We start from the raw sequence: 25,950 nt of genomic DNA, 5'->3' as shown, positions 1-25,950 counted from the left end.
ATAAAATAATAATTAAAAAAAGAAAAGAAACTATTTAGTAGCAGATAAATGTAAAACCACCAAAGCAGTGGAGAATCTTTTGGCATATTTGAAAAATCTCCATCAATGGGCATTTTACTTACAGACGGACAACAGTAAGCTCTAAAGTTGAGACAAGAAGCCAAATAACATGTATATAAAGATTCCCAAAAGCAAGACTTCTGACGACCAAGAAAATTAAAAGCATGTATATGTGATTTCCATTTGCAGAAATAAAAAGAGACCCGAAAGAAAAAACAACAAATGTCTTTGTCTCTTTTCTTAAGAAACCATGAGGTTGGGGTGGTTGGTTAGCTTGGTAAGTACCTATGGTGCAAGAGTGATGAGTACAAAACTACCCTCATTGCCACTCATTCAGAGTGTTATTAATTCTAATCAGTAGCCTCAAGGTAATGTCCAAGTCAATCATCAATACGAAAGGAAAATAAATTCAGACCGTGGCATTGTTAAAGTCATTCAGGCTGGTTTGAGCATTTCTAGTACTGCTGAAGATCTGGGTTTTTATTTTCCACACACCACCTTCTCTAGAGTTTACTCAGAATGGTGCAATAAAGAAAATGAGTCGATCAGGGACGTCCGTGGAGAAAGCCTGAAACGTTACTGTTTATTCTACTTTTCCACTTAAAAACCTGATATTAACTTTGACACCATTTAAAAACATGCTTTAATATTTTGAGTGCAATTTGATGTGTATTTAAAAAATAAAAAATAAAAAAGCAGCAACTTTTTTTTGGCTGGGAACTTTTAATTCAATTCACCAAGATTTTCACACACTTCCACTTTGTCCACTCCTGTTCATCAAGAAAAAAAAAAATGAATAAAAGGCCATATGCACCATAATAAACCAGCCAGACGCTCACAACTCACTTCCTGTTATTTGACATCTGCAGTCTATAAATGGGTTACATATTAGGTCAAGCAAGCAAATGTGTTTCACTGTCCATCACAAATCAAAGCGTTCCATGTTAAGGAACAATGTAGAATCTGAAACGTTGGCTTTAAAATGTTAGCATAGCCACGGTTCCTGAACATACATGGTCTTGCTGCTCCGTTTTGAGCTCTTCAAATTAAAATGGGACATAAGTCACCTGTGTAGCTATTCAATTAGCTAGCAATATCCATGCTCTTTTCAGAAGAGCATTCGAAAAGCAAAGCCTGTAAAGTTTTACCAGATTTAATGCAAGTTGATGTCCTGCAAAAATCTATTAAAAGATAAATCTAGATATATAAAACAGTCATAATTTGTTTAAGAAACAGGATTCGATATTTTATTTGAAACATCTGCAGAAAAATCACTTTTAAAACAAAATAATGAAATCAAAAACAATGGGAATTTATTAAAGCAAAACAGAAAACAATCTAAAAGTTGGTTCAAAAGTAGTGAACAAACATTAAAATGCTCCAATTAAAAAAAAATTTATACTGTAAAATCTATCACCCCCCCCCCCCCCCCCCAACATGGCATATTTGACCATTTGTTGAAGGTCAGATTTCTCATTTCAGTTTCTTTTCCACCTGCATAAAGAGCTACTTGGGGATACCAGCCACAATCTCAGACTCTATGCCACAGTGGTTCACACCTCTCAGGATCTTGAAATAACCTGAAACAGGAATAACAAAGAAAATATAACTGAATGTATAATTGATAATGAAACTCAAGATGTCCGATCAGCTCTGTACCGATATCTTCAATTAATTAGGGTTCAAGTCTGGGATCATGCTGGGTCACCTGATGCCCAGCACCCACTAAGGGACATTCCTTTACAGGGTGTAATAAAACTATTGATTGTCCAATCTCATTTTTGTACCGATATGCGAAACCTATCGGAGGTTCCCGAGGATCATATTTTCTGCATAAGAACCAGCAGGGACAGGGTTGGATTCCCAGGTTTGTGCAAAAGATCCATATGAGAGACTCTGTATGATTCCATATGATCTTATATATGTATAGACTGCTAGCCTGAGAGCAGTTACCCACACAGACACTAGAGAGGGAAGTTATGGGTTCAAGTCAGGTCAATCTCCATCAATACTGAAAACACTCCAATATTAGCTCGATCTCCTCTAGCCTCTCTTCTGAGCATTTAACATTGTTAAATCTCACTCAAGCCTTAAGAATCGTAAGTGGTCTTTACCGTTATCACCCCAATCGGTGTTCCACGAGTTAGCAGCCAGCCAGTAAGGAGTTCCGTTTTCTTCTCCCCAGCCTAGGATCTTGATGGCATGACCTCCCACTGCAGAACCAGTAACGTGTTTATAAACACCTAGAAAGTACACAGAAAGAACACAGGGCTTGTAAGAGTGACGTCTTGCAACACAAACGGTAAATCAGGGCTGACACCAGCTTATAAATGCAACAGGTGAAGTTGAAGTACAGAGGTTTTAATACAACATGCCAGAAATGGTCATAATGTTATGCCTGATGGGTCTATATGCACAAATATTAATGAACACATGCATTTCTGGCATTTGGTAGATGCCCTTATCCAGATTAATTTACAATTCCTCACATTTTATACAAGTGAGCAATCAAGGGCCTTGCTCAGGTCACTGTTGGGCCCAGGTTGGTGGATCTGGGATTTGAACTCAACTTTCTGATCACTAGTCCAATGCCTTAACCACTAAGCCTACCACTTCTACATACACAGAATACATTTCAGTTAAGATTCATGCCTCACCAGACTTATACAGAAGAAAGTCCTCATATACGGTGAACGCTCCCTCCACTGGGCCATTCTTGTACAGCTCCTGCATTATCTGCGTCTCTTCAGATGGAACACTGTAGGCTTGTTTTCCTACAGCAATAAAAAGGCCCATAATCTGCCTCAACGTTCACAAAGCGGCATGAAATTGACTGATCGATAGTCGGACCACACGTAAATAGACAGGGTTCTTCGATTCTTACCGAAGTGCTTGTCCTGCGTGTAAGAGAGACTGTAGCCGGGTTCGCATTTTTCGTCACAGCTTGGCGTGTCTCCGCCTTCCCCAGTGCAAGGAGGACGAGAACCGTTTATGTGATGCTCACAGGGTTCAATGGTGTATGGTCGGCAGCCTGAAGAACGCAAAAAGTCCCGTTTAACAAAATGCCACTCAATATTTGAGCAGTGCACGAGAGCATTTACTCACCTATGTGAGAGTCGTACAGTCCACCAGTCACTAGACCCTCAGTAGTCCAGAAATCCCAAGCAGCAGAAGGATATCCACCATTACATCTATGTGGACAGAGCAAAAACTATTCAGTTTTGGGTCTCCGTAGTGGACAAGGCTTTATTGTAGTAAAATCAACAGATACCGGAAGCAAAAAGCCTTTATTTTCATCTTCCTGAGCTTCTCAAGTAGGGTCTTAACTTTACGGCATAACCATCACAAGGATACGTGCTTGATCAAGATTACAAAGCCCTTTAAATTGCTGTGGATTTGGACTTCAGTTAAATACCGGATATGTAAATGTGAGCTGTTCACACTCGTGACGTAAAGATCTCTTTAGACAAAGCTTTACCAGAAGTTAACAAAATCTTGTTATTAAAGCCAGTGTCATACCACCTTGTACGTCTTAATCTGTCTAAAGTTAGTTCAAAAGTAAAATATCACTCATACAGCAGAGGATATTTGCACTGGAACATGTTTGCATTATGAAACTGATGACTGCTACAAGTTTCACCAAAAAAAAATGGAAGTTGCTTGCAAAGGTTTGCTGACGAAAGGTGGCGTGACTGGACCTCCGTGTGACAGATTACTCACATTACATAATGTCTGATGATAGAATTTTACAGACACCAAAATGTTTCCTTGAACAGGATTTGACTGGTTTGATTATCAAATTCTCAACGATAGATAGATGGATAATTTTCTGGGACCAGTCCAGGAGCTGCCCTTACAAGCTAAATGTGAAGTAGTGTTTCCTGACATTTGGCTGTGGGCCAAATTTGTTTTCCCCCCTTTTAAAATGTTTTATTTATTTATTAATCTACAGAGAAGTGAACACTGCTTGGTGTTGCTACGGAGATTTGCACGTTTCTGTTTAGCCATTTCTCATTTCTCCAGCATCATCCCAACTACCATAAACATGCCAGTAGGGGGGCTGACTATTTTAAATTGCCTCTACATGAATAAGATGTATCCAGGGTGTAATGCTTGCCTCAGACCAACCTCTGGATCCACCAACACTCTGACCAGGATAAAGTGGCTACTGAAGATGAATAAAAGAAAATGTTTGCTTGCCTAATTACAAAAACCCATGTTTTTGATCAGTCACAGTTACACAGGAGTCTGTAACAACGTATATCCATAAATCCTGCATTTCTCATCAGCTCATAAAATGTCGACATTACAGCCCTGTCTATGAAAAGAAAAAAGAAAAACAAAAAATACAAAAGACTGAATACTGTACCTTAGCCTCAAGGTATGCAAGAGGAAACAAAAGACTTTTCTACAACAGAGTTTGATGAAGATCCTTCGCAAGAACCTTATCAGAATTCGGTGCGAACTTTGTGTGGCTGTTCAAAGGTTCTCTACTTAACCAAACACTGACAGGATTAAACTCCTGATGTGATCGCTCTTATCAGTACTCCTCCATCTGCTTTATAAAACCTGAAAGTTTTCCCAAAATGTAAGCTCTTAAAACCGAACAGGCAGGTTTGAGTTCATGTAGATCATTCGCTGCATGTGACTACTTGCCTTGACACCTTTCCAGCTCTTCCCTCGAATTGTGAAAACGTAAACATGTTGTAATCTTTCAACGAACAGTTTCAGATCCGAATTTTTACTACACCCTCTGACCGAATGCCTAGTTTGAACCCAAAATGAACCCGATTTTGTCTCCGAAATTGTGTAGATTTGCTCACTCACCCCATCCCACAGTCAGAGCAGCAGGTCAGCAGGTCCTCAGAAGAGATCTCAAGGCTCACTTTGCCATCACTATGGATACAGATTCTGTCAGAGATCGCTTCAGCTGCGCCAAAAGCCTGCAAGGATGCAGAGCGTCATGGAAAACCCATCTCTCTAATGTACTATGGATCAATACACAAAGAATATAAAAAGCATACCCAGCACGACCCGCATGAACCCTGGTCTCGGATTTCTTTTAGAGTTGGGCAGTTAGGCCACTGCTCTCTGGGATCAAAATTCTTTGGAAGGTTCATTTCTCCAGCGTACTGAACCCTGCGTACACACCCCAAAAAGAAAAAAAAAAAAAAAAAAAAAAAGAAAAAAATGGTGGCACTTAACCATTTGAAGACAAAAATGTCTCAAAATTCACATCTACTGCAAACAAACAAGACAAAATAAAGGGCTTCTTCCTGTTTCCATTGTATATACACTGTAGGTAATTAATAAAACATTCTCTCTATATAAAGAGTGGCCAAAATGATGATCTAGGTTTGTCAACTAACAGCCAACAACAAGTGTGATGTAGGCTTTATGTAAAAGTAACAAGTCTGAAGTTTCAACACAAACAGCACAAAATTTCATTTCAGCTGCCTCCAAGCAACTTGAATTTTATTTTTTGCAGAAAGCCAAGAGTGCTCCATCAAAATTCTTATTAAAGCATTAGATCGGACACTTGGTTGAAAGCGTCCCTCCCCCATTTCCAGGGAAAGCAGCAATGTGACCACCTTCAGGTGTAAAAGCCTTTATAAGGTGCTACATACTGAGAATGAGGTAATTTTAATCTGGTTTCATCTTGCTGGAAAGAGGAAACAAAGCCATATGATTCATTACAAGGCTCATGTAACGTGACAAAAAAAGCCTTTCAAAGGGGTTTCCTCTTTCACTTCCACGACTTTTCCAGATCATCAGCAACTTCACTCACACCAACACATCGTTCTAATACAAATGAGCATGTTTCACGTTTATGCTGAAGATGAAGTGATATTTTAACCACCTGTAAGCAAGAAGTTGCCCGTTTTCAGCCGACTACAGGGCACAGATTTTTGGCTGTCTTGCAAAATGCATTTCCTCAATCATTAGCATTGCAGTATTTTTTTTCCCCTCAAAGTCAGCAAACTCCAGACTACACCATTTTTTTGGGTACAATTTACATAAAGTCATGACATACAATGACGGATTAAGGAAGTTTCATTTTTTGGGTACATTCTGTTGGCCTTTTTAGAAAAATATACTCACATGACTGGAAGTTTCGGTCCTTTAAGCATTGTTCCACACAACTGCTTCACATAGCTGTAATCTACGTCGCCAAAGTTATGTCCAGCCTGCAGATAAACCCAGACACAATCCAAACAAAAAAGTTCACAACTGACCTTCAAAAGCAGTGATTGCTGTATCTCTAATCTCATCTTAACATAATGTCAACTTGTATTAGTGAATTAGCGCCATGTGGTTTTACACAGGGAAGTAGCAGGAACTTTACCGTCCATGTCGTGTTTGCTTTGTTGATGTAGTTGACCATCTCGTGAGAGAGCGGGCGTAGATGTGGACGAGCCCAGCACACAGCCAGTGCTGAGGCTAGCAAAACCAGGCACTTCATTCTAAAACACAAAATATGAACCTCACGTTTAATGTGCCTTTAAGGTGTTCAAGTTCATCCGCAGTGTGAATGCTGCCGTGGGTGCAGTCGGTTTTCATTCCAATCAAGGACAAGCCACACCTGATTCCACCTGTTTAAATCACTTGAGCTTGGTTCATCAGTAGGCCTTCTGCTTGGTTGGAATGAAAACCTCCGGGCTCTTTCTGGATCAGATTTGACAGCCCTGGTTTAGTTAATGGAACTCAAGGACACACATTAAAAGGGTTTAGGTTGCAGTCATGCAAATAAGTGTCACTGTGTCTCACTTGAAACAAAACCGAGAAGCCTGAATAAGGCCGTAGACAATTCTAAGCCAAAAATATGAGAAGCGTTATGTTCCTAAATCAAACAGAGGAAGTGTATGGACCAATGACTCAGCAACAAGGTTTACCACCAAATACAGCTTGCTTCTTGATTCCTGAGTGCATCGAATGCATCCCCAGCATGCCACGTCTGAGATATCCATAGCATTTCTAAAATAAAATCTAAACCAGTTCATACAGACAAACAGAGTTGATTTCAAGATGGGACGGAGGCCAGATTAAAATGCTAAGTGCAGGCTAGCTGAGTCGCCTTTGCTTTAAAATGGTCACGTGACATTACTCTTACACAGCCTCAGTTAATTGATCAGGGTGGGGGGCATGCATAGAGGATGCGTTATAAAAGATTCCAATCGTATTTTCTACATTAATTTCCATAAAAAATATTCTGAGTTTTAACAGCTTTCCTTTTTTTTTTTTTTTTTACTCCCCTGAAGCACGTCATATTTGCACATCTTATCTAGGAAGCAAAGTTCAGGATTTTAATATCTCCATGAATACTAGCCATTACTATGGGCTTACACACTACACTGTACTGTACTAGACTAAGTCACAAATCTGATGTCTAGATATTGACAAAACTACAAAAGAAGCCTTCCTTTCCTTTCCCGGGCCTAGATGGCAGAGGTGCCGTTTTCGGAAACCTGGCAACCCAGATGAACGAGATCAGTGCTACGGTGTTTGTGCCGCAAACAGGAAACTACCTGCTGGATCAAAACACAGCTGAGAAACAGCGCCCAAAAAGACCTATGGGGTTTTGTCAAATAGATTTACTGTAATTATTCCCTAGATATTAGCCTGTAGCACAAATCACGTGCAATAGTGTCCTCTTTAATTACTTTCGTTTGTTTGATATTAACGTAGTCATGCCGCACCCAAACCTAAGGTCACGAGCTTCTATTGCGGATGAAGCGCGTGAAACAAGTTTTTAAAAAAAGAGCCCTTGACCTTTTGGTGAACTATCATGAAGCGTTTTCGTTTTCGATACAAAACATTACTGCAAATGATTCGGGCTGAAATGCCTTTCCGGATTGTTAAAAAATTAAACAAAATAAAACAACAACAATACACCCAAAACACCAAGCCGACGTCATATCCCGTTTAATCCAAACAGATCAAAAACATGGCACGCGCTACATAAACCACTGTTTAAAAAAAACAAACAACTATCTAAATGATTACTTACGTTAGCTAGGTTAACCTAAGCTTGTTAAGAAAGACAACGCATGAGAAATGCATTTAACAACTCGGACAAAATGAAGTGCACATTGGCGTTATCTCACCTGGAGGAGAGAGAGAGAGAGAGAGCTTATGCGGTGTGCGACTTGCTGGGGCTTTTATCAACACGACCCCCGTGTGAAAGAAATCATGTGATTAGTCATGTGTGTGTTTCTGACTCAATTGCGAAACGAAACCGTGGTTGCGGGGGGGGTTGTGTCTTGCGTCAAAATAAAAGCTTGCAACTCGACAAGCTAAATGTAATGAAATTAGACACACTCTGTTTCCGTATGAAACTCTGAACACCAACATTTTCACCAGGCACTAACACTAAACTTGAATTATCATCGCAATGCAACCCTAGCTGGCTGGATGTATGAAAATACTATCGTGTAACCCACATGACTCTCCGTCTGTACAGCTATATATGGGCAAAATCACAATAAAAGCTTGACCTGACTTGACTTGATAAGATATGCTTTGTGCTGTAAATCTGTCATGAGCTCAAATTACCCCACCCCCCACACAGAAATCTGAGACACAGCAGATACAGGTTCTCATAAACTGTACGGTCTTTATTCCGAGCTTCAGTTTCCCTTCAGGTTTTTTTTTTTTTTTTTTTTTTGTGAGCCTGTGTTCACTGTCCACTATTTTGCTAAAAGTTTTGGGACACCCTTCTAAATCATTGAGTTCAGGTGTTGTTTTTCAGGGGTTGGACTTGGCCTCTTTGTTGCAGTGAAAGGACCTCTTAATGCTTCAGCATACCAAGACATTTTGGACGATTTCATGCTCCCAAGTGTGTGGGAACAGTTTTGGGATAACCCTCTTCCTGTTTCAACATGACTGCACACCAGTACACAAAGCAAGGTCCATAAAGACATGGATGTGCTTCTAGAGGAATGGTAAAAAAAAAAAAAAAAAATCCCATAAACACACTCCTAAACCTTGTGGAAAGCCTTCCCAGAAGAGTTGAAGCTGTTCTAGCTGCAAAGGGTGGGCCAACTCCATATTACATTCATGTACATGTACAGGCAGATGTCCCAGTTTTGGAACGGCTTGCAGTCTCCGCTCTAATTCATCCCTATCAGGTTGAGTTGCAGGCCAGTCAAGTTCCTTCATCCATGTCTTTTGTGCACGGGTGTGCAGTCATGTTGGAACAAGAAGGGGTCATCTCCAAACTGTTCCTACAAAGTTGGGAGCATGAAATTGTCCAAAATATCTTGATATGCTGACGCATTCAGAGTTCCTTTCACTAGAACTAAGGGGCAAAGCCCAACTCCTGAAAAACAACACCTGAATTCAATGATTTGGAGGGGTGTTCCGATACTTTTGGCAATAAAGTGTATTTGAGAGCAGTGGACCTCAGTGGTGTTTCCGGCTTTTGTAGCCCATCTATAAAAAGTTTGGACGTGATTTTTACACCTCAGCTGTAATAAAAAGAGGTTGTATGAGTTACTAAAGGCATGTGACAGACTACCTTATTATCATATGCAATGTCATGATTACAATGATATTCTTACTTGCATGTCAGTCCTCAGTATTGAAAAGCAGGCAGTTGTTTCCTTATTGGAAACCCCCTTTTTAAAGATGTGTTTTTATATATAGACACAGATACTGAACCTGTGTTCTCCTGAACACCTGGAAAAACTGCTCATTTTTGCGAATAAACCAACCAGCAGCACAATTCATACATTCATATGAAATGTCAAAATGGGTGCCGTATTGATTGGTGCCAGACAAGCTGGTTTGAGCTAGACACAGCTCATTTGCATGTAGTGATATCCACAAAAAAAGGTTCCAATGTACAGACCGGTGGAGGCATTGAACAAATGATGGGGTAAAATCTGAAAGAAAGAAAGAAAGAACTGAAAGTTATATTAACCTTGAAATGGATGATCAGGGTACAGGCTGAAAGGCAGAAGTAAAAGTAATTTTCACTCAAAGTGAATGATGAGGATAAAAACTGAAAGCCAGGAGAGAAGTCGCAACTATGGTAAGAAAAATTTGTAATAATATTAATAATAATATGTAATCTTCTCTCAGCTGAATAATTTGTGTATGGTTTAAGTGTAGAAAGTCCTCCTTTTATATTACATATTTTTATATATACATTTCTTTTGTAAATAAATAAACGAAATAAGACATTTTATTTGTCTTAATTTATAGGTTGGTGTTGGGTCACTGTCTTTATTTTTTTATTTTAAATAAATAAGCAATCTAAACATAATACTATATTCTGTTCATAAAGGTGCAATAATTATATGATCAAGTCAAGGTGTACTCTGTTATTAAGTCTTTTAATGTGTAAATGTGCACACACTTAGGTGCAGGAGAAGAATTTGAACATTGTTCTGAATAACAGGATTTTTTTTAACTAACAAAGTCATTATGTAAACACTTCCTCAAACAATTTTGTGCATATTCAGCTCCGGCGCTCCTGAGGATGAGAAATGTCTATCTCTTCTTGCTGGATTAAATCAATGACTCAGTGGTGACATCCTTGAAAAAGCTGTCATTACATGCAACAAAGCTGTCACAGTGGCTCCTGGCAGTGAACACCGGTTGTCGGCTAAACTGTCAGGGTCGGTGCAATTTCTCCAAGCAACACTGCAGAAACTGCCTCCGCATGTTCATCTCCCAGGGGTTTAACGCTTGTTTCAATAGTCATGCCTGGGGTGATAGATGGATTTCAGGTTAAGAGCAATACATGTCTGCCAGACCTATTACACTATGAAGAAATTCTAAACTCTCAGATATCACTTGCAAGGCAGTGGAGGACAAGGGTAGTGCAAATTTTCATTCTATTATAACATAACAGGCTTTTTATTAGCACCTAGAAATCACTGTGTACTGTATATATAGCATACACCTATCCAGCCAAAAAAACGAGTAATGATTTTTAGTCTATAGTATGTCCAGTGTCACCAAGAGTGGGTTAAATTGGGTTCCTCTAAATATCTCTTCTTCTGCTTTGTGACAATGTCCATTAAAGCACTATAACGATATCTTGCCATACATACTCTGTATAGGGACTCCATATAAAATAGATTTTTATTCATATTCTTTTATTCAGTTATTTCCAGTTGCACTTGCCTGAGGTTAGAGTTGTGATATAGAGTAATATAAGTTTGGCTAAGTTTAGTATTTGCCTAGACTAAGGATTGTTCCCCCTTTGATTAAGCATTTGCCTGGGGTTAGAGTTATACAGTAATAAAGTCATTTAAGTTTGGCTAGATTTGAGGTTTGCCTAGACTCATGCCTAGACAAATGCTTCCTCTATGTCCCTGTGTCCCTAGTTTGTTGTTTTACCTTCTTGTTTTTATTATTAGCTCTAGGCCTATCAATCCTATTGGAGGAATCCAGGCTGGTGTGTCTATTAGTCCTGTTGGAGGAGTCATGGCTTCTACATCTATCCAGCATACTGATGCAGCTTCTGTGTCTATTAGTCCCATAGGAGAAGGTGAGGCTTCAGTCTTAAAGGAGGAGGCATGGCTACTGTGTCTATCAGTCACTAATGGATGAGAATGTCTGGAGGAAGTGTGGCATCGATGTCTCTCAGATCTACTGGTACAGCCATGGTTTCAAATGTCTATCAGTCTCTGCTGACTGAAGAAAGCATGGCTTCTATGCTTATCAATCATATTGGAGGTGGCATTGGTTCTGATTCTATAGGTTCTCCTTGAGACTCTGGGTCTATTAGTTCTATGTTTTCCATGTCTATCTGCCTCTATAAGTGGAGCTGTGGCTTTTGTGTCAGTGAGGTTGTGTGAGGTTCTTTGAGAGGAGGAGTGCCTTTAGTCCTTTAGCCATACAGTAATTTGCCATGAATTGTGTTTTGTAAAAGCTATCAAGGGGGATGTGAGTCAGCTCAAGCCACCTTTCCTTTGACTTTCTGGCTGAAGAAGGGTTTGATTGACATTTCACTGGTTATTGGGGAGTCTGGCTACACAATCATCCTTAGATAATCCCTTCCCTTTGTTCCACCCTATATATATATATTCCTCCTGCAAGTGTCTTCTCATTTCATGTCTACTGTCTTCCCATTTTTGTCTTTGCCAGGAGCAGACGTCTGTTTGTAATTTCCATGGCTAAGATCAGTTGTATTAACTGTTCTAATTACTTTAATATGCTTTATATAAGCACTTCATAGATAATGGATTTGTTTGTTTATTTATTTGCAGCTTTACCCTTTCATCACTTTGTTGTTTCTGGGTTTTTTTTATTAAGACTTCTATCAGTCCTACTGGAGGAATAATTGCTCCTGTGTGCCTTGTGAGGTGTGGCTTCATTATATGAGTGTCCTCTAACATAAAATATAACATATAACCATATCACAAAATCACAATCTACACACAAAGATCACTCAGCTGCACTATGGATAATTGATTTTAAATATATATATATATATATATATATATATATATATATATATATATATATATATATATATATATATATATATATATATATACACTATATTGCGAAAAGTATTCGCTCACCCATCCAAATAATCAGAATCAGGTGTTCCAATCACTTCCATGGCCACAGGTGTATAAAATCAAGCACCTAGGCATGCAGACTGTTTTTACAAACATTTGTGAAAGAATGGGTCGCTCTCAGGAGCTCAGTGAATTCCAGCGTGGAACTGTGATAGGATGCCACCTGTGCAACAAATCCAGTCGTGAAATTTCCTCGCTCCTAAATATTCCACAGTCAACTGTCAGCTGTATTATAAGAACGTGGAAGTGTTTGGGAACGACAGCAACTCAGCCACGAAGTGGTAGGCCACGTAAACTGACGGAGCGGGGTCAGCGGATGCTGAGGTGCATAGTGCGAAGAGGTCGCCAACTTTCTGCAGAGTCAATCGCTACAGACCTCCAAACTTCATGTGGCCTTCAGATTAGCTCAAGAACAGTGTGCAGAGAGCTTCATGGAATGGGTTTCCATGGCCAAGCAGCTGCTGCATCCAAGCCATACATCACCAAGTGCAATGCAAAGCGTCGGATGCAGTGGTGTAAAGCACGCCGCCACTGGACTCTAGAGCAGTGGAGACGCGTTCTCTGGAGTGACGAATCGCGCTTCTCCATCTGGCAATCTGATGGACGAGTCTGGGTTTGGCGGTTGCCAGGAGAACGGTACTTGTCTGACTGCATTGTGCCAAGTGTAAAGGTTGGTGGAGGGGGGATTATGGTGTGGGGTTGTTTTTCAGGAGCTGGGCTTGGCCCCTTAGTTCCAGTGAAAGGAACTCTGAATGCTTCAGCATACCAAGACATTTTGGACAATTCCATGCTCCCAACTTTGTGGGAACAGTTTGGAGCTGGCCCCTTCCTCTTCCAACATGACTGTGCACCAGTGCACAAAGCAAGGTCCATAAAGACATGGATGACAGAGTCTGGTGTGGATGAACTTGACTGGCCTGCACAGAGTCCTGACCTCAACCCGATAGAACACCTTTGGGATGAATTAGAGCGGAGACTGAGAGCCAGGCCTTCTCGTCCAACATCAGTGTGTGACCTCACAAATGCGCTTCTGGAAGAAGGGTGGACCGACGTCATATTGAACCCTATGGATTAGGAATGGGATGTCACTTAAGTTCATATGCGAGTCAAGGCAGGTGAGCGAATACTTTTGGCAATATTGTATATATATATATATATATATATATATATATATATATATATATATATATATATATATATATATATATAAAAATAAAAAGCAATAAATGTTATTTAGTCATAGAGCTTTCAACCCTTCACTTCAGTTCCCCATGAATTTTTAGAAAAGGATTTTAACCTATTTTCGATCATTAATCATGACATAACGTTGCTTTTCAGACATATATCAAAGCATGAATCCTTCAAATTTCACAGCAGTGCGGCCACAAGATGGTAGCAAAACATTACTGACATTTTAGCTGCAGCATCGTTAATAATACAAAACCATAATCACATGCATTTATTAAAAACCAAAGATAATGATGATCTCGTAATCAAGGCAATGAAGGATAGACCTTCTTCAAAATCATATCTGACATATAAAAGTGGACACGAATATATACAAGACGAAGAATGAAAAAGATATTAGTTTGCAACTAGACAAATACTCCTTTCAATTTTATTTATAAATGTTTATTCATATTACACATACCACCAAGTGTTCTTGTATGATAATGTAAAGGGTATCAAGTGTGGGAAGCATGGTACGTACAAAAAAAAAATAATGAAATAGCAAGAAGGGATGCTTTTATTGTGCTGTAAAGTGGATTTATTTAGTGGCAGAGCACAGCTGGAAAATGTACTAAAGCATGGATTGAATGAACATTTCGTCTTCACCAACAACACAAAACCAAACAACACAGAAGTTAGTCTAGTGTGTGCACTATAAGTCAAAAGTCTGAACAATATACACTTAATTATTTATTCGCCGAACCAAATGTTTATTATTCCTTTTCTTTTTCTATACAAACATTTAGAATTGCTTTGAATAGTGTCAAGTTGATCCTTAGACCACGATTATTTGGTTTTCTTGCATTATTGACAATTTTCTTGAATATAAAAAGGGATTTAAGTTATGTTTCACAATGTGGCATCTTTTCAACTAGCTTCATGAGAAATCTATCCAGTAATGTTTAAAATAATAATAATAATAATAATAATAATAATAATAATAATAATAATAAACCAATTGTTTGTCCTAAATTCTAATAAAAACTGCTGGTTTATTGGAGCAATTTCATTTAAAGAAAAACTACTTGTTTAACATAAATAATACAGATGTCTTTAACACGTAAATCTTAAAATGTTTTAATCCAATGAACAGAACACTCTTTCAGCTAAATTTGTGAAAATATGACATCTTCAATTGTTAAGACTAATACGAAGAGCTGTTTTTATTTAGACAGAGCTACTGTAAATATCATGTGCAACAACACTATATAATGTAGAAAATGTAAAATTCTACTCCTACCCCCTGAAATAAATATTCTTTCCCAATATGACCCATATCATAACTACCCTAATATTCATCATATACAACAACCAAACAAGTAACAAGTTTGTTGATCACAAAACCCCAAGTGGTCCAGCTGTTATATGGTTGTGTAGCGTTTCCCGTAATTGGTCAGCTTAATTTTCTCAGGCAGGATGATGTGTACAGAGTGCTCCTTGTCATCGGCCCTCAGGAGGAAGTTTCTCTGTTTGCGCATGAGCTGGCTATACTTGGCGTTTGCCAGCCACGTCTCACAGCGATTGAAGTAGATGATGCTTGTGGTGCCCAAGACCACCAGGCAGGTGAGCAGACCCAAAATCGCAAAGCAGATAACCTGGCTGTGTGTCACCAGTGGACTAGAAGCATGCACCGACTCTTTCATGGAGATCTTTGGGAACTCATGCTCAGGGTGTCTTAACAGCTTGTTGAAAGGATGAGCAGGAAGGCTATAATGCTGTGGAGGATGGCCTAGGTTTGCTGTTTTAAACTTGGCTCTCTGTTTGAACTCATGGATATGAATGTCACACAAAGGTCCTGTTAAACCAGGCGGACAGACACATCGAGCTCCCCTGCCAGGCTCAGTTATGCAAGCTCCACCATTGCTACAGGTGCTGTCAGAGCATGAAGCCAGACTAATGTTGCAGATGGGGCCAGAGAAAGCAGGAGGACAAATGCAGGTGTAGTCCAGGCCACGATTAGCGCATGTGCCGCCATTTAGACATGGGTTTGACTCGCAAGCGTCAACATCAATCTCACAGAAATCTCCAGTGAATCCGGGAGCGCACAGGCAAGACGAACGAGAGTCAAATCCGTTCCTATCCACACAGGTTCCACCATTCTGACATGGAGACCTGGAAAGGAAAAACAGGACAAGAGGATTTTAAGGATTTTAATCAAAATGCCTAGACCTTACAGATGCAGGAAAAACTACCATTTTGATATCACTGGTATTGTGATTATTTCTAACGAATACATACTGAGAAAAGCTTGATTACTCTTATCAGGGTTTCCATTATATCAGGGTTTACTTTTGGGCATGTTGTGAATTTGCTTGCTGGTGAATCACTTGCTTGTGATAGCCAACAGTACAGATTGCTATAATAACACGAATGTAATTACAACAGCAACAGAAATATTTATAGGATTGATCACTTTTTCATTGTTGAACAAGATCGATGTTACCCATTCATTAGACACTCTCCTTTCTTCAGCTGGCAATTTTTGCCTGTGTATCCAGGAGGACAGATGCACAGATATCCACCCTCTTCTGTTTCAATGCAGGTTGAATTGCCAGAACAAGGCTGTGATGAACATAGATGGCTGTCTGGAGACAAAATAAATGATTCATCTAATCATTCATTGCATACATTCCTTAGCCACATCTTTACAGTAATTATCTTGCCCAGCCAAGGTCATACTATGCATAATTGCCGAAGCAAGTCCAGACACTGGTTAACAACTGAGTCTCACCTTGGTCACACTGATTGCCCACCCATCCTTGCTCACATATACACTGCCAAGCTTTTTCACATGTTCCATGAACACAACCCGGGAAAGGAATGCACTGCTCACATGTTGCACCCTGCCAGCCAGGGTTACACCTTTAAAAACCAACATTATTTCAGTGATAATATGTGATATCAACTCAGTTGTGTAATCCTGAGCGTTACATGACCTCAGATTCTCTTCAGAAATGATGCATCTGGATAAACAAGATATACAGTTTGATTTTAGCCAAGTTTGTGAACTTATATAGTTTTTTCTTACATTTTCATTTCTTTTTATTCACACTTACACTGCTGCCAGGCATGATAAAAAAAATATATATAAGGAAGCTAAAGAACATAATGACAAAATGCATATTTAATGCTCTCAACATACCTGCACACTCCATTGTCACAAACCCCATTTTCCCCAAGACTGCATCCAGAATCGCATTCTGAAGCTACATGGAAATGCATTACCAAATAAATAAATAAATAAATAAATAAATGTTAATGGACATTAATTGTGAACGATTTCACGTCGTCTGAATGGATCGCTACACGTTTGGCACGCGCGCATCAATCATACACTTTTCAGGAATAATCGTGTTTTCTAGCCGTCTACTGAATACACAAAAACAAAATAAATAGGGAGGGAGGAAAATGTACCTTTGCCGAGGACAGCAAAGCCGAGTAGAATTGAGCATAAAATCGCCAGGCTCAGAAATCCACACACATCCATCCTCGGGTTTGGGTTAAGTCCTTGTGCTCCTGGAGCACATCTCAATTACGCAAAGTTCACTCTCATCACAAACACTCAATAACACACAACCGCGCTACAAGACTGGAACAACGCACTTCCAAATGCTTCTCTTCTGCTCCGAATCAACAAAGTGACACCTACACTATAGCGTCAGCACGAAAAGTAGAACAGAAATATTTCACCGCGCTCACATGACGCACGAGAAAGGAGAGGAATTTAATCGCCCTGCTCGCGCGACTTGTGTCACTGATATTAATAACAAATATAGTTGTGTTTCCGAAGCAGCACTAAATCCATGCATCAAGCACAGACCCAGTGCTTTATGAACACACACACACACACACACACAGCGCAGCGTCCACGACGGGCTCCTCCCAGAAGTGTCCAGCAGCACGCACACACACACATACACACCTCCTAAATGACCACCGCCAGGTTGATTCCAAGCTGTTAAAAACACTCAAAAGAGTTTCCTTCTCTGAAAAAAAAGTCCTAATGGATAGATTTTTAATAATCTGTGTTGCTGTTCAGCATAAGAGAGCAACCCAATAATTAGCTCTGGGTTTTTTTCCCCATGCATAAAACGATTGTAGTGTAAACAGTTAGGTAATTAAATCAATGATAATAAAATACTGGAATTATGCAGTTCACAGTGGGGTATGTGATGTTTTGTCAGAAAATGAGACTAAATGGTAATAAAAATATTGCTTGTGTTGACATTTTCAAATTGATGGATCATTGGTGTGGTGACTTATTAGGCGAATGCATTACATTTACATTTCTGGCATTTGGCAGACGCTGTTATTTAAAGCGACTTACAGTTTATATCATTTTATACAACTGAGCAATTGAGGGTTAAGGGCCTTGCCCAGGGGCCCAGCAGTGGCAGCTTGGTGGAGCTGGGATTCAAATTCACAACCTTGCAATCAGTAGGCCTGCGCTGGTAAGAATTTTGGTACAGTGCTTGTTTTAGCGTGAGGAAATTCACCCTTGAAGGTGGCCGAATCTGGTGCTGAGTGAGTTACAGCACAGAAGGTTGTCTGTTCAAATCCCAGCACTACCAAACTGCCATGGTCGGGTTCTATATAGCGAAACCCGTAACCTTCGGCTCAGTGGTATCCGGCCTCAAATGTATTGGATTATGTGTTATTCCATACTATGTAAAATAGTAACAATACTTTTTGTATACTAATTGAAATATTTCCATTTTACAGTCTACTCTCCTGCCTTTAAATTACAAAATGGACAATGGAAAACGGACAGCGTGCTGTTCCAGTAGAATAACATGGTCCGATTTACATTAGCATCATAATATCATGATATATATCATCCAATAAGGTCATGGAGTGGAACTTTTAGACTGAGAAGCGGTAGAACTGTTATATCATTTCATCTCCACTGATCCATGATTACTCGCTTAAAACTATTTCAATATTCTTCATTCCTGCCTAAAACAAATCTCCTATCTGACTTAAACAAATACTCTAAGGTGCAGTTAAAGATTGTTACAGGGTCCACAGCAAACTTGTAAAAATGTCTAGGGAAGATATTTTAATGCAAGTCACTTGGAGCGGTTTGTAGTTTCTTTCGAAATCTCTCGTATAACCTATTTGCAGAATGTTGGTGATCATACAGGCTTCAGTGCACACGTAAGTATGTTGGGATTGTATATGTAAAAATAAAGCCAATGGAAGTTGGCTAATGTATAGTACAGCGAGGTCTGATAAAGGGTAAACGTCTTGCGTTTCTGTAAGGATCTTTGCAAAAGAAATGCATCATGACTCGTGTCAAATAAAGCCATTTGACGCAGCTGCAATAAACCAGCCGTAATTTCTAATCATGCCAAAAGCAGACAAATGTAGCCTGGCAGAAGATGGCAGTGTACAACATTGATCTAGTTGCTGTAGCTGTTTGAAAATGTCAGCTTTTCATTTGCCGTATTAAAGGAGAGGCATCAGCCATTGATTTGCTGTCCTTTGATCTCATTTGTGATCTGTCCTTTCATTCAGCCTTCCCCCACTCCTAAGGATGCTCCAGACTTGATAGGATGCTATAAGGAGCTGCTTTATGTCTTTGAGCGATGGCCAAAAGAACAACATAGGGGAATAAACAAGCACACGTGGAACCATGCTGCCTTAGCTCAAGGTGAAAGCTTCATCACATGTAATTGCAGAGTAATCTTGTTTATGAAACAGCTGTGCGTAATTCAAGTAGCATAAAGAACTCCAGAGGCGCTGTCAGTCATTTCCAAAATGACAATTCACACACTGAGGCAGTCGGAAAATATAGCTACAGCTTTATCTGTTTAAAAAGACATTTAACTACAGTTCAGGAAATTGTACGGCTGTGAGCACAGCCCCTAAAGACGCTCCTATATCATGCCAGCAGGGAACACAGATCAAAACATTCAACTGTAGATATTAATTTATTAAAAGTCGACTATCAAAAAATTTTTTGGTGGACGAAATATAGAAACAAAACAATGATTTTTTTTAGAAAACATGTCACACCTCAAATCACTGCAAAACACACTAGATTAAAACATTTAGTGCAAGCCCTATTTTTCATATCAATAAAGTAGTTAGTGATTTTAAAAGCTTGTAAACTATCTTGAGCATCTGAAGGCTTCAGCATGGAGGAGTTGGTGTTGAAGCTATAATGAACTCAGAGTTGCTTCGGAGCTCCTGGTATACGACTGTAGAAAGGACATTATTTATAATCGCACCCTCTGGTGTCACCCAGATGAAGACGAGGTTCCCTTTTGAGTTTGATTCCTCTCAAGGTTTCTTCTTCTTGCCATCTAAGGGAGTTTTTCCTAGCCTTAGGCTTGCTCATTAGGGATTAGGGATTAATATTAATCTTAAGATTTTGGATTATATTTCTTATGTTCTGTAAAGAGACATTGTACATTGTTAAAAGCGCTATACACATAAAAATGAATTGAGTGTATAATTGACTGGAATACTACCTGTATTACTTGGTGTGGGTTTTTGCACTTGCCTTTGAGGGAGTGTGTGTGTGTGTGTGCTTTCAGTATACTCCCTCTACAACCTCAGGCAGACCTGATATTTAAAAATATTCTGTGTCTGGTGAAATTAATCAGCAAGGCCCTTCAGCTCTTCTCTCAGCTGATGGAGTGTCACCTCTATCTCCGCTATCTGAATCATCAGAAAAATATTTGGAAATCTCAGCTGAGACTCCACACTTTTCGATAATTATTCTACAACAAACCCCTGCTTATGGACCTCTTGAATGTGCTTCTCCGTGGCTTGGATTTTGAAGAGTGGCTAAACAGATGTATGAGAGGTGGGAGGATGTGATCACGGTGCTTGACACTGCTGCGCAAATGTTTTCAATGGTGCTGTCAAATATGCCTGAAGCATCCGTGATAATGCATCGTCTTATACCGAGAAAAATAAGTGCAAGACATTTGAATTTACTTTCAGAAAAAGCAGTCTACAGATACAGCGTTAGCACTGACCAATACAAAGTGTGGAAACCTGTGGAAGACTTCTTCTATAAATGTTAAATAAACATCTTATTTACAGAAAGTATCACCATATTGTGAACTACATGCTTTTCTTTGTCAGCACCATTTCTTAATCTATTAGATTTAGATTATAAGCAACTTCACATCTGTCTGAAGGAGTCTTATTACAGAATTGATAAAGTATTAGAATGAGTTTCTTCAAAATAAATCGATAATTTATTAGAGCTGTCAATCTACACCTTCACATTGAAATAAATCTTGTGAAACAGGTGACTCTACTGGTCAAGCATGGCCAGTGGTGAGACTGGGGAGAAGGAATAAACTGGGATGTGACACTAAAACTCCTAAAATCATTTTTAGGCAGCTTCTAATTCTGTTATCTTCTTACCATGATTTGTTTTTATCATCATATTTTTAACATTCTGTATCTGGATCTTCTTTACATGTATGTAATATTTCTTCAATGAAAATGCGTGTCCTATATTTCTGAATGGTGATAATTAATTAATTAAATACATTTATTATTATTATTATTATTATTATTATTATTATTATTATCATTTTAATTCAACATTAAAAATTATTCATATGTCGATTAGTTTACTGTTCTACATGATGCTGGTGGTCAAAAGTGTACGGTATTTAAGACGATTTAGGATTACTAGTTGAATGTTTTTTGTTGTGCAATCAAAAATGAGACATATCCAAGCCTGACAGTGACACTATACTAACGAGTGGTGAACTAAACTGCACAACATCATGGGACTAATTATTAGTGCATCTATTCAGAGAGATGCGTGACAGGTATTCAGACAAGCTCAAATGCTATCAATCACCATGACTGGTGGACTGAGTATATTCTTCATATCCTGCTATGTTCTTCACAGTGATGTGTTATTGCATTTTTTAATTTACTGCATTATCATTCCCATGAGATCATTATAATTAGGAATTCTTTTTGTACTGGAGAATGTCATCGATTAAACCTCTAATAACAATCAATCGAATAAATGTGCGTCGGGACAGACCTGCTCTTCCCAGACGCAAAGGTAGTTGCTACAGAGTAATCCACACACACCTTGAAATGAAAGGTTTCAATTCAAATCATTTCAATTCTCATTCTCAGTGCTTTAATGGCATGACTTGTTGTTAATCAGTACATGGAAAAATATATGAAAAATAATATAAGAACAATACACAGTAAGCATCTGGACATCTTAATTTCATTTCATTGTCTGTACCGCTTATCCAATCTATCCTCAGGTCACGGGGAGCCTGTGAAACTCAGGAGTCATCAGGCATCAAGGCAGGATACACCCTGGACACACACACTAGTTCATTCACTCACACTTAGAGACTCCACTCAGCCTAGAAGCATGTCTTTGGACTGTGGGAGGAAACCCACCAGGCACTGGGAGAACATGCAAACACACAGTGAGAAGGAGCAAGACTCGAACCCAGGACGCTGGATGTGTGAGGCGAACGTGCTAGCCTCTAAGCTAACCACCAACACCTTATTTATTTCAGTAAAAATTTTGCACAAGATAAATGCATCATGTGTTGTGTAAAAGACAGCAATTGCATTTTACCAGAGCAGGTTATGTTTTGATTTATTATTAAAGAACATCAAACTTCAGATCTATTATTCAATTTATCATCACCAGCTTCTCTTCAATTGTCCGAAATCATCCGCTACTCAACAACCACACCATTGTTCCTATTGTGGAACTAATTATCTTGTTCTTTGAAAACCTGAATGTCTGAGATTCTTGTGTGTCATTCACTGAAATTATTTAAAATAGGATTCAGTATTTCTTTCAGATATCAGTCAGGGATTTAGAACAGACAAGATGCCCAAATGAGTTCTCTGCTTATGTGCACATGTGCTGTGGATGCACATAGTAACCAGGCAAATCTCTTCTCCCAGTGGTCCTCGCTATTTAGCATGCACTGGTATCGCTGTGGATTACATGCAACACCCCACCTGACCTCTCCCATTATATTACAGATGCCGCCCTGGATGTGTCAGGGCAGCTTCCTCCAACATTCCTTCGAATGGATTTTCTATGGAAACATAAATGGTATAAAAGTCTGTCATTTGTTCTAAGAGTCCTATTATATGCATATGCTCTTATCTGATCCTGCTCTCAGCTGCCCATTTATTAATAAGCATGACAAGCCAGACTGCACGAGCTTAGATATATGCAACCACTGTTGTCATAGAAGCAGCGCATAAAAGCTGATTCTGCTTGTGGACTGTGATGCATCCAATAATGACCGCTCGTTTCTAGATATAATAAGACGGCGAAACTAAAAATATCCTTGTGGGCTTAATGTGTGGCAAGATATATTTCTCATTATAGAGCTTCCTCAGTATTAATTACCTAGACATGCCTTACATGCAGTCTCTCTGTCTCTCTCTCTCTCTCTCTCTCTCTCTATATATATATATATATATATATATATATACCACAGCAGGTTATATATATATACATATATATATATATATATATATATAACAGTTCATCTGCTGCATTAAAAACATAAGTCAACTTTCATTTCTGAAAACGTATCAATTTAATCTCCAAAACTTGTCATAACAGTTGGAGGTAAAGAGAAGAAATAAGTTCACAGAACTCAGTTTAAAGCAGGATGAAGCAAATACTATGACGAAACCTGCTAAAGAATAATAATCAGTAGTAAAATTCATGAAAAATTCTTACATTAACAATCTCCTGTTTTCTCCTATAGCTGTCATCCTGTTATAGGATGAATTGAAAAACAAACAAAAAACACTTTTTAATAAAAAATAAAAAAGACAGCAGAAATGTTTTGCAGAAGATTTCTGACAATACAATGTAAATGTGAATCTTGAATTTTAATTATTAGCGCTTTGATTATATTGTTCCTAACAATGACATGGATTTACCGCACAGTACTTGACCGAATGCAGACTTACAACTGTAATTTAGACTGAAAGCTCAATATTGTGTAACAAATGAGTTGAACGTTCAATTATCTGTTATATCTGTGTAATTATTAATTATTAACAATTAATTTAAACTTATCACCACGCCTAAATCAACAACGTGTTTGTTAGATCCAATTCCAACTAGATTGCTGAAAGAAGTGATACATGCAGCTGGAGAGCCTCTTCTCAATATTATTAACTCCTCGTTATATCTAGGTCATGTCCCAAAATCTCTCAAGTTAGCAGTTATTAAGTCTCTTCTTAAGAAACCTAAACTAGACCCTGATGAAATATCAAATTACAGACTGATTTCAAACCTTCTGGTTATATCAAAAATACTAGAAAAGGTGGTGTCAGCCCAATTATGCTCCTTCATACAGGAAAACAATATCCTTGAAGAATTTCAGTCAGGTTTTAGGCCCCATCATAGTACAGAAACTGCACTAGTTAAGATCGCAAATGACTTGTTTTTAGCTTCGGACCAAGGCTGCATCTCAATTTTAGTCCTGCTTGATCTTAGTGCTGCATTCGACACTATAGATCATAACATTCTCGTAGATCGCTTACAAAATCACATAGGTATGCAGGGACAGGCATTAAAATGGTTTAGATCCTACCTGTCTGATCAATACCACTTTGTAGATTTAAATGGAGAACTGTCCAGTGTAGTGCCAGTGAAATATGGTGTCCCACAAGGATCAGTTTTAGGAACTCTGCTTTTCTTGGTATACATGCTTCCATTGGGTAACATCATTAGAAGGCATGGGATTAGTTTCCATTGTTATGCCGATGATACCCAGTTATATATCTCATCAAAACCAGATGAAATATCTAATTTGTCTAGATTAACTGAGTGTGTTAAAGATATTAAAGATTGGATGACTGATAATTTTACTAAATTCTTATAAGACAGTGATATTACTTATTGGTCCAAAAACCAGTACACAGAAGCTCTCGATTCAATTCAGCTTGCATTTAGAAGGATGTACTATTACTACTAGCTCAACAGTGAAAGACCTGGGCGTAAAATTAGACAGCAACTTGTCCTTTGAAAATCCTATTTCCAATATTACAAAAACAGCCTTCTTCTATCTTAGAAATATTGCCAAGCTTAGGAACATTTTATCTGTATCTGATGCAGAAAAACTGATGCATTCATGACCTCCAGACTGGACTATTGTAATGCATTACTATCTGGTTGTCCTGCATCTTCAATAAACAAGCTACAGTTAGTCCAGAATGCAGCCGCCAGAGTTCTTACCAGATCAAGAAAATATGATCATATATCCACAATATTATCATCCCTGCACTGGCTACCTGTTAAGTTTAGAATTGACTATAAATTAGCACTACTTATGTTCAAGGCTCTAAATGGTTTAGCTCCCACGTATCTAGCCAGTCTTCAAACATGTTACAATCCACCACGCTCTTTAAGATCACAAAACTCCAGACTTCTAGTAGTTCCCAGAATATCAAAGTCCACAAAATGGGGTTTTCGTATTTAGCTCCTAAACTTTGGAATAGCCTTCCTGACCGTGTTCGGGGCTCAGACCCAGTCTCCCAGTTTAAACGTAGACTAAAGACTTATCTCTTTAGCCTGGCATACATTTAACACATCCCATAACCTTGTGCTCCAGTACATCTGATTAAATGCACATTATCATCTAGTGCTGCTAATATTATGAACAACAGCTACGCTAATGCTGTTCCATTGTTTCCCTTCTTCTACCCATCCCGAGGCATACAGAGACTGTGCTGGCTCCAGTGGCATCCGGAGATGGACCAGCTCCAGCCAGGTTCTGCTTTGTGAGGATTGGGGTATTCAAAGCAACGCTGTGGACGACAACAACCTCCTTATTAATTTACATAATATTCTACACATGCTGTATCTGCATCACACAATTGACTATACATAAATGCACAATGTAATCTCACACTCCGCTGTCACCCAAATGAGGATGGGTTCCCTTATGAGTCTGGTTCCTCTCAAGGTTTCTTCCTCATACCATCTAAGGGAGTTTTTCCTTTGCACAGTCACCTCAGTCACCTCAGGCTTGCTCACTTGGGATAACATCTAGGACATCTAAACACACATGAGATTCGGGAGTAGTATATGTATACAGTTTTGTTCAGATGGAAAAGAAAAAGCCCC

The 25,950-nt window shown here is 38.9% G+C and overlaps 2 protein-coding genes across 2 annotated transcripts; both read right to left on the bottom strand.

The window, feature by feature from the left end:
* Positions 1 to 763: 763 nt before the first annotated feature.
* ctsba (cathepsin Ba) lies at positions 764 to 8,320 on the bottom strand. The gene is made up of 10 exons (XM_058398751.1): positions 8,166 to 8,320; positions 6,407 to 6,524; positions 6,163 to 6,248; positions 5,085 to 5,199; positions 4,888 to 5,003; positions 3,166 to 3,251; positions 2,945 to 3,091; positions 2,718 to 2,834; positions 2,175 to 2,303; positions 764 to 1,640 (listed from the first exon to the last, which is right to left on the bottom strand). Exons 2-10 carry the CDS (start codon positions 6,521 to 6,523, stop codon positions 1,567 to 1,569), a joined length of 987 nt encoding a protein of 328 aa, XP_058254734.1. The 5' UTR covers position 6,524; positions 8,166 to 8,320; the 3' UTR covers positions 764 to 1,566.
* A 5,906-nt stretch (positions 8,321 to 14,226) lies between these two features.
* LOC131358909 (protein delta homolog 1) lies at positions 14,227 to 17,677 on the bottom strand. Its single transcript, XM_058398333.1, has 5 exons — positions 17,244 to 17,677; positions 16,972 to 17,035; positions 16,561 to 16,691; positions 16,273 to 16,414; positions 14,227 to 15,941 (listed from the first exon to the last, which is right to left on the bottom strand). The coding sequence occupies exons 1-5, from the start codon at positions 17,314 to 17,316 to the stop codon at positions 15,191 to 15,193; spliced, it is 1,161 nt and encodes a 386-aa protein (XP_058254316.1). The 5' UTR covers positions 17,317 to 17,677; the 3' UTR covers positions 14,227 to 15,190.
* Between the last annotated feature and the right edge of the window lie 8,273 nt (positions 17,678 to 25,950).

This window comes from Hemibagrus wyckioides, linkage group LG09, assembly GCF_019097595.1.
Source record: "Hemibagrus wyckioides isolate EC202008001 linkage group LG09, SWU_Hwy_1.0, whole genome shotgun sequence".
NCBI lineage: Eukaryota > Metazoa > Chordata > Actinopteri > Siluriformes > Bagridae > Hemibagrus > Hemibagrus wyckioides.
This window is presented reverse-complemented; position numbering and strand designations above follow the sequence as displayed.

Bases quoted from the DNA above. Each gene is read 5' to 3' on its own strand.
- ctsba (XM_058398751.1), bottom strand. From the start codon at position 6,523: ATGAAGTGCCTGGTTTTGCTAGCCTCAGCACTGGCTGTGTGCTGGGCT. The intron at 3,252-4,887 runs GTGAGTGAGCAA...CTGTCCACATAG, and splicing joins TGCTCTGACTGTGGGATGGG to ATGTAATGGTGGATATCCTT. The intron at 1,641-2,174 runs GTAAAGACCACT...TTCCTGTTTCAG, and splicing joins CACCGATTGGGGTGATAACG to GTTATTTCAAGATCCTGAGA.
- LOC131358909 (XM_058398333.1), bottom strand. From the start codon at position 17,316: ATGGATGTGTGTGGATTTCTGAGCCTGGCGATTTTATGCTCAATTCTA. The intron at 16,415-16,560 runs GTGAGACTCAGT...TTTTGTCTCCAG, and splicing joins GGGCAATCAGTGTGACCAAG to ACAGCCATCTATGTTCATCA. The intron at 15,942-16,272 runs GTAACATCGATC...TTTCCTTTCCAG, and splicing joins GGAGAGTGTCTAATGAATGG to GTCTCCATGTCAGAATGGTG.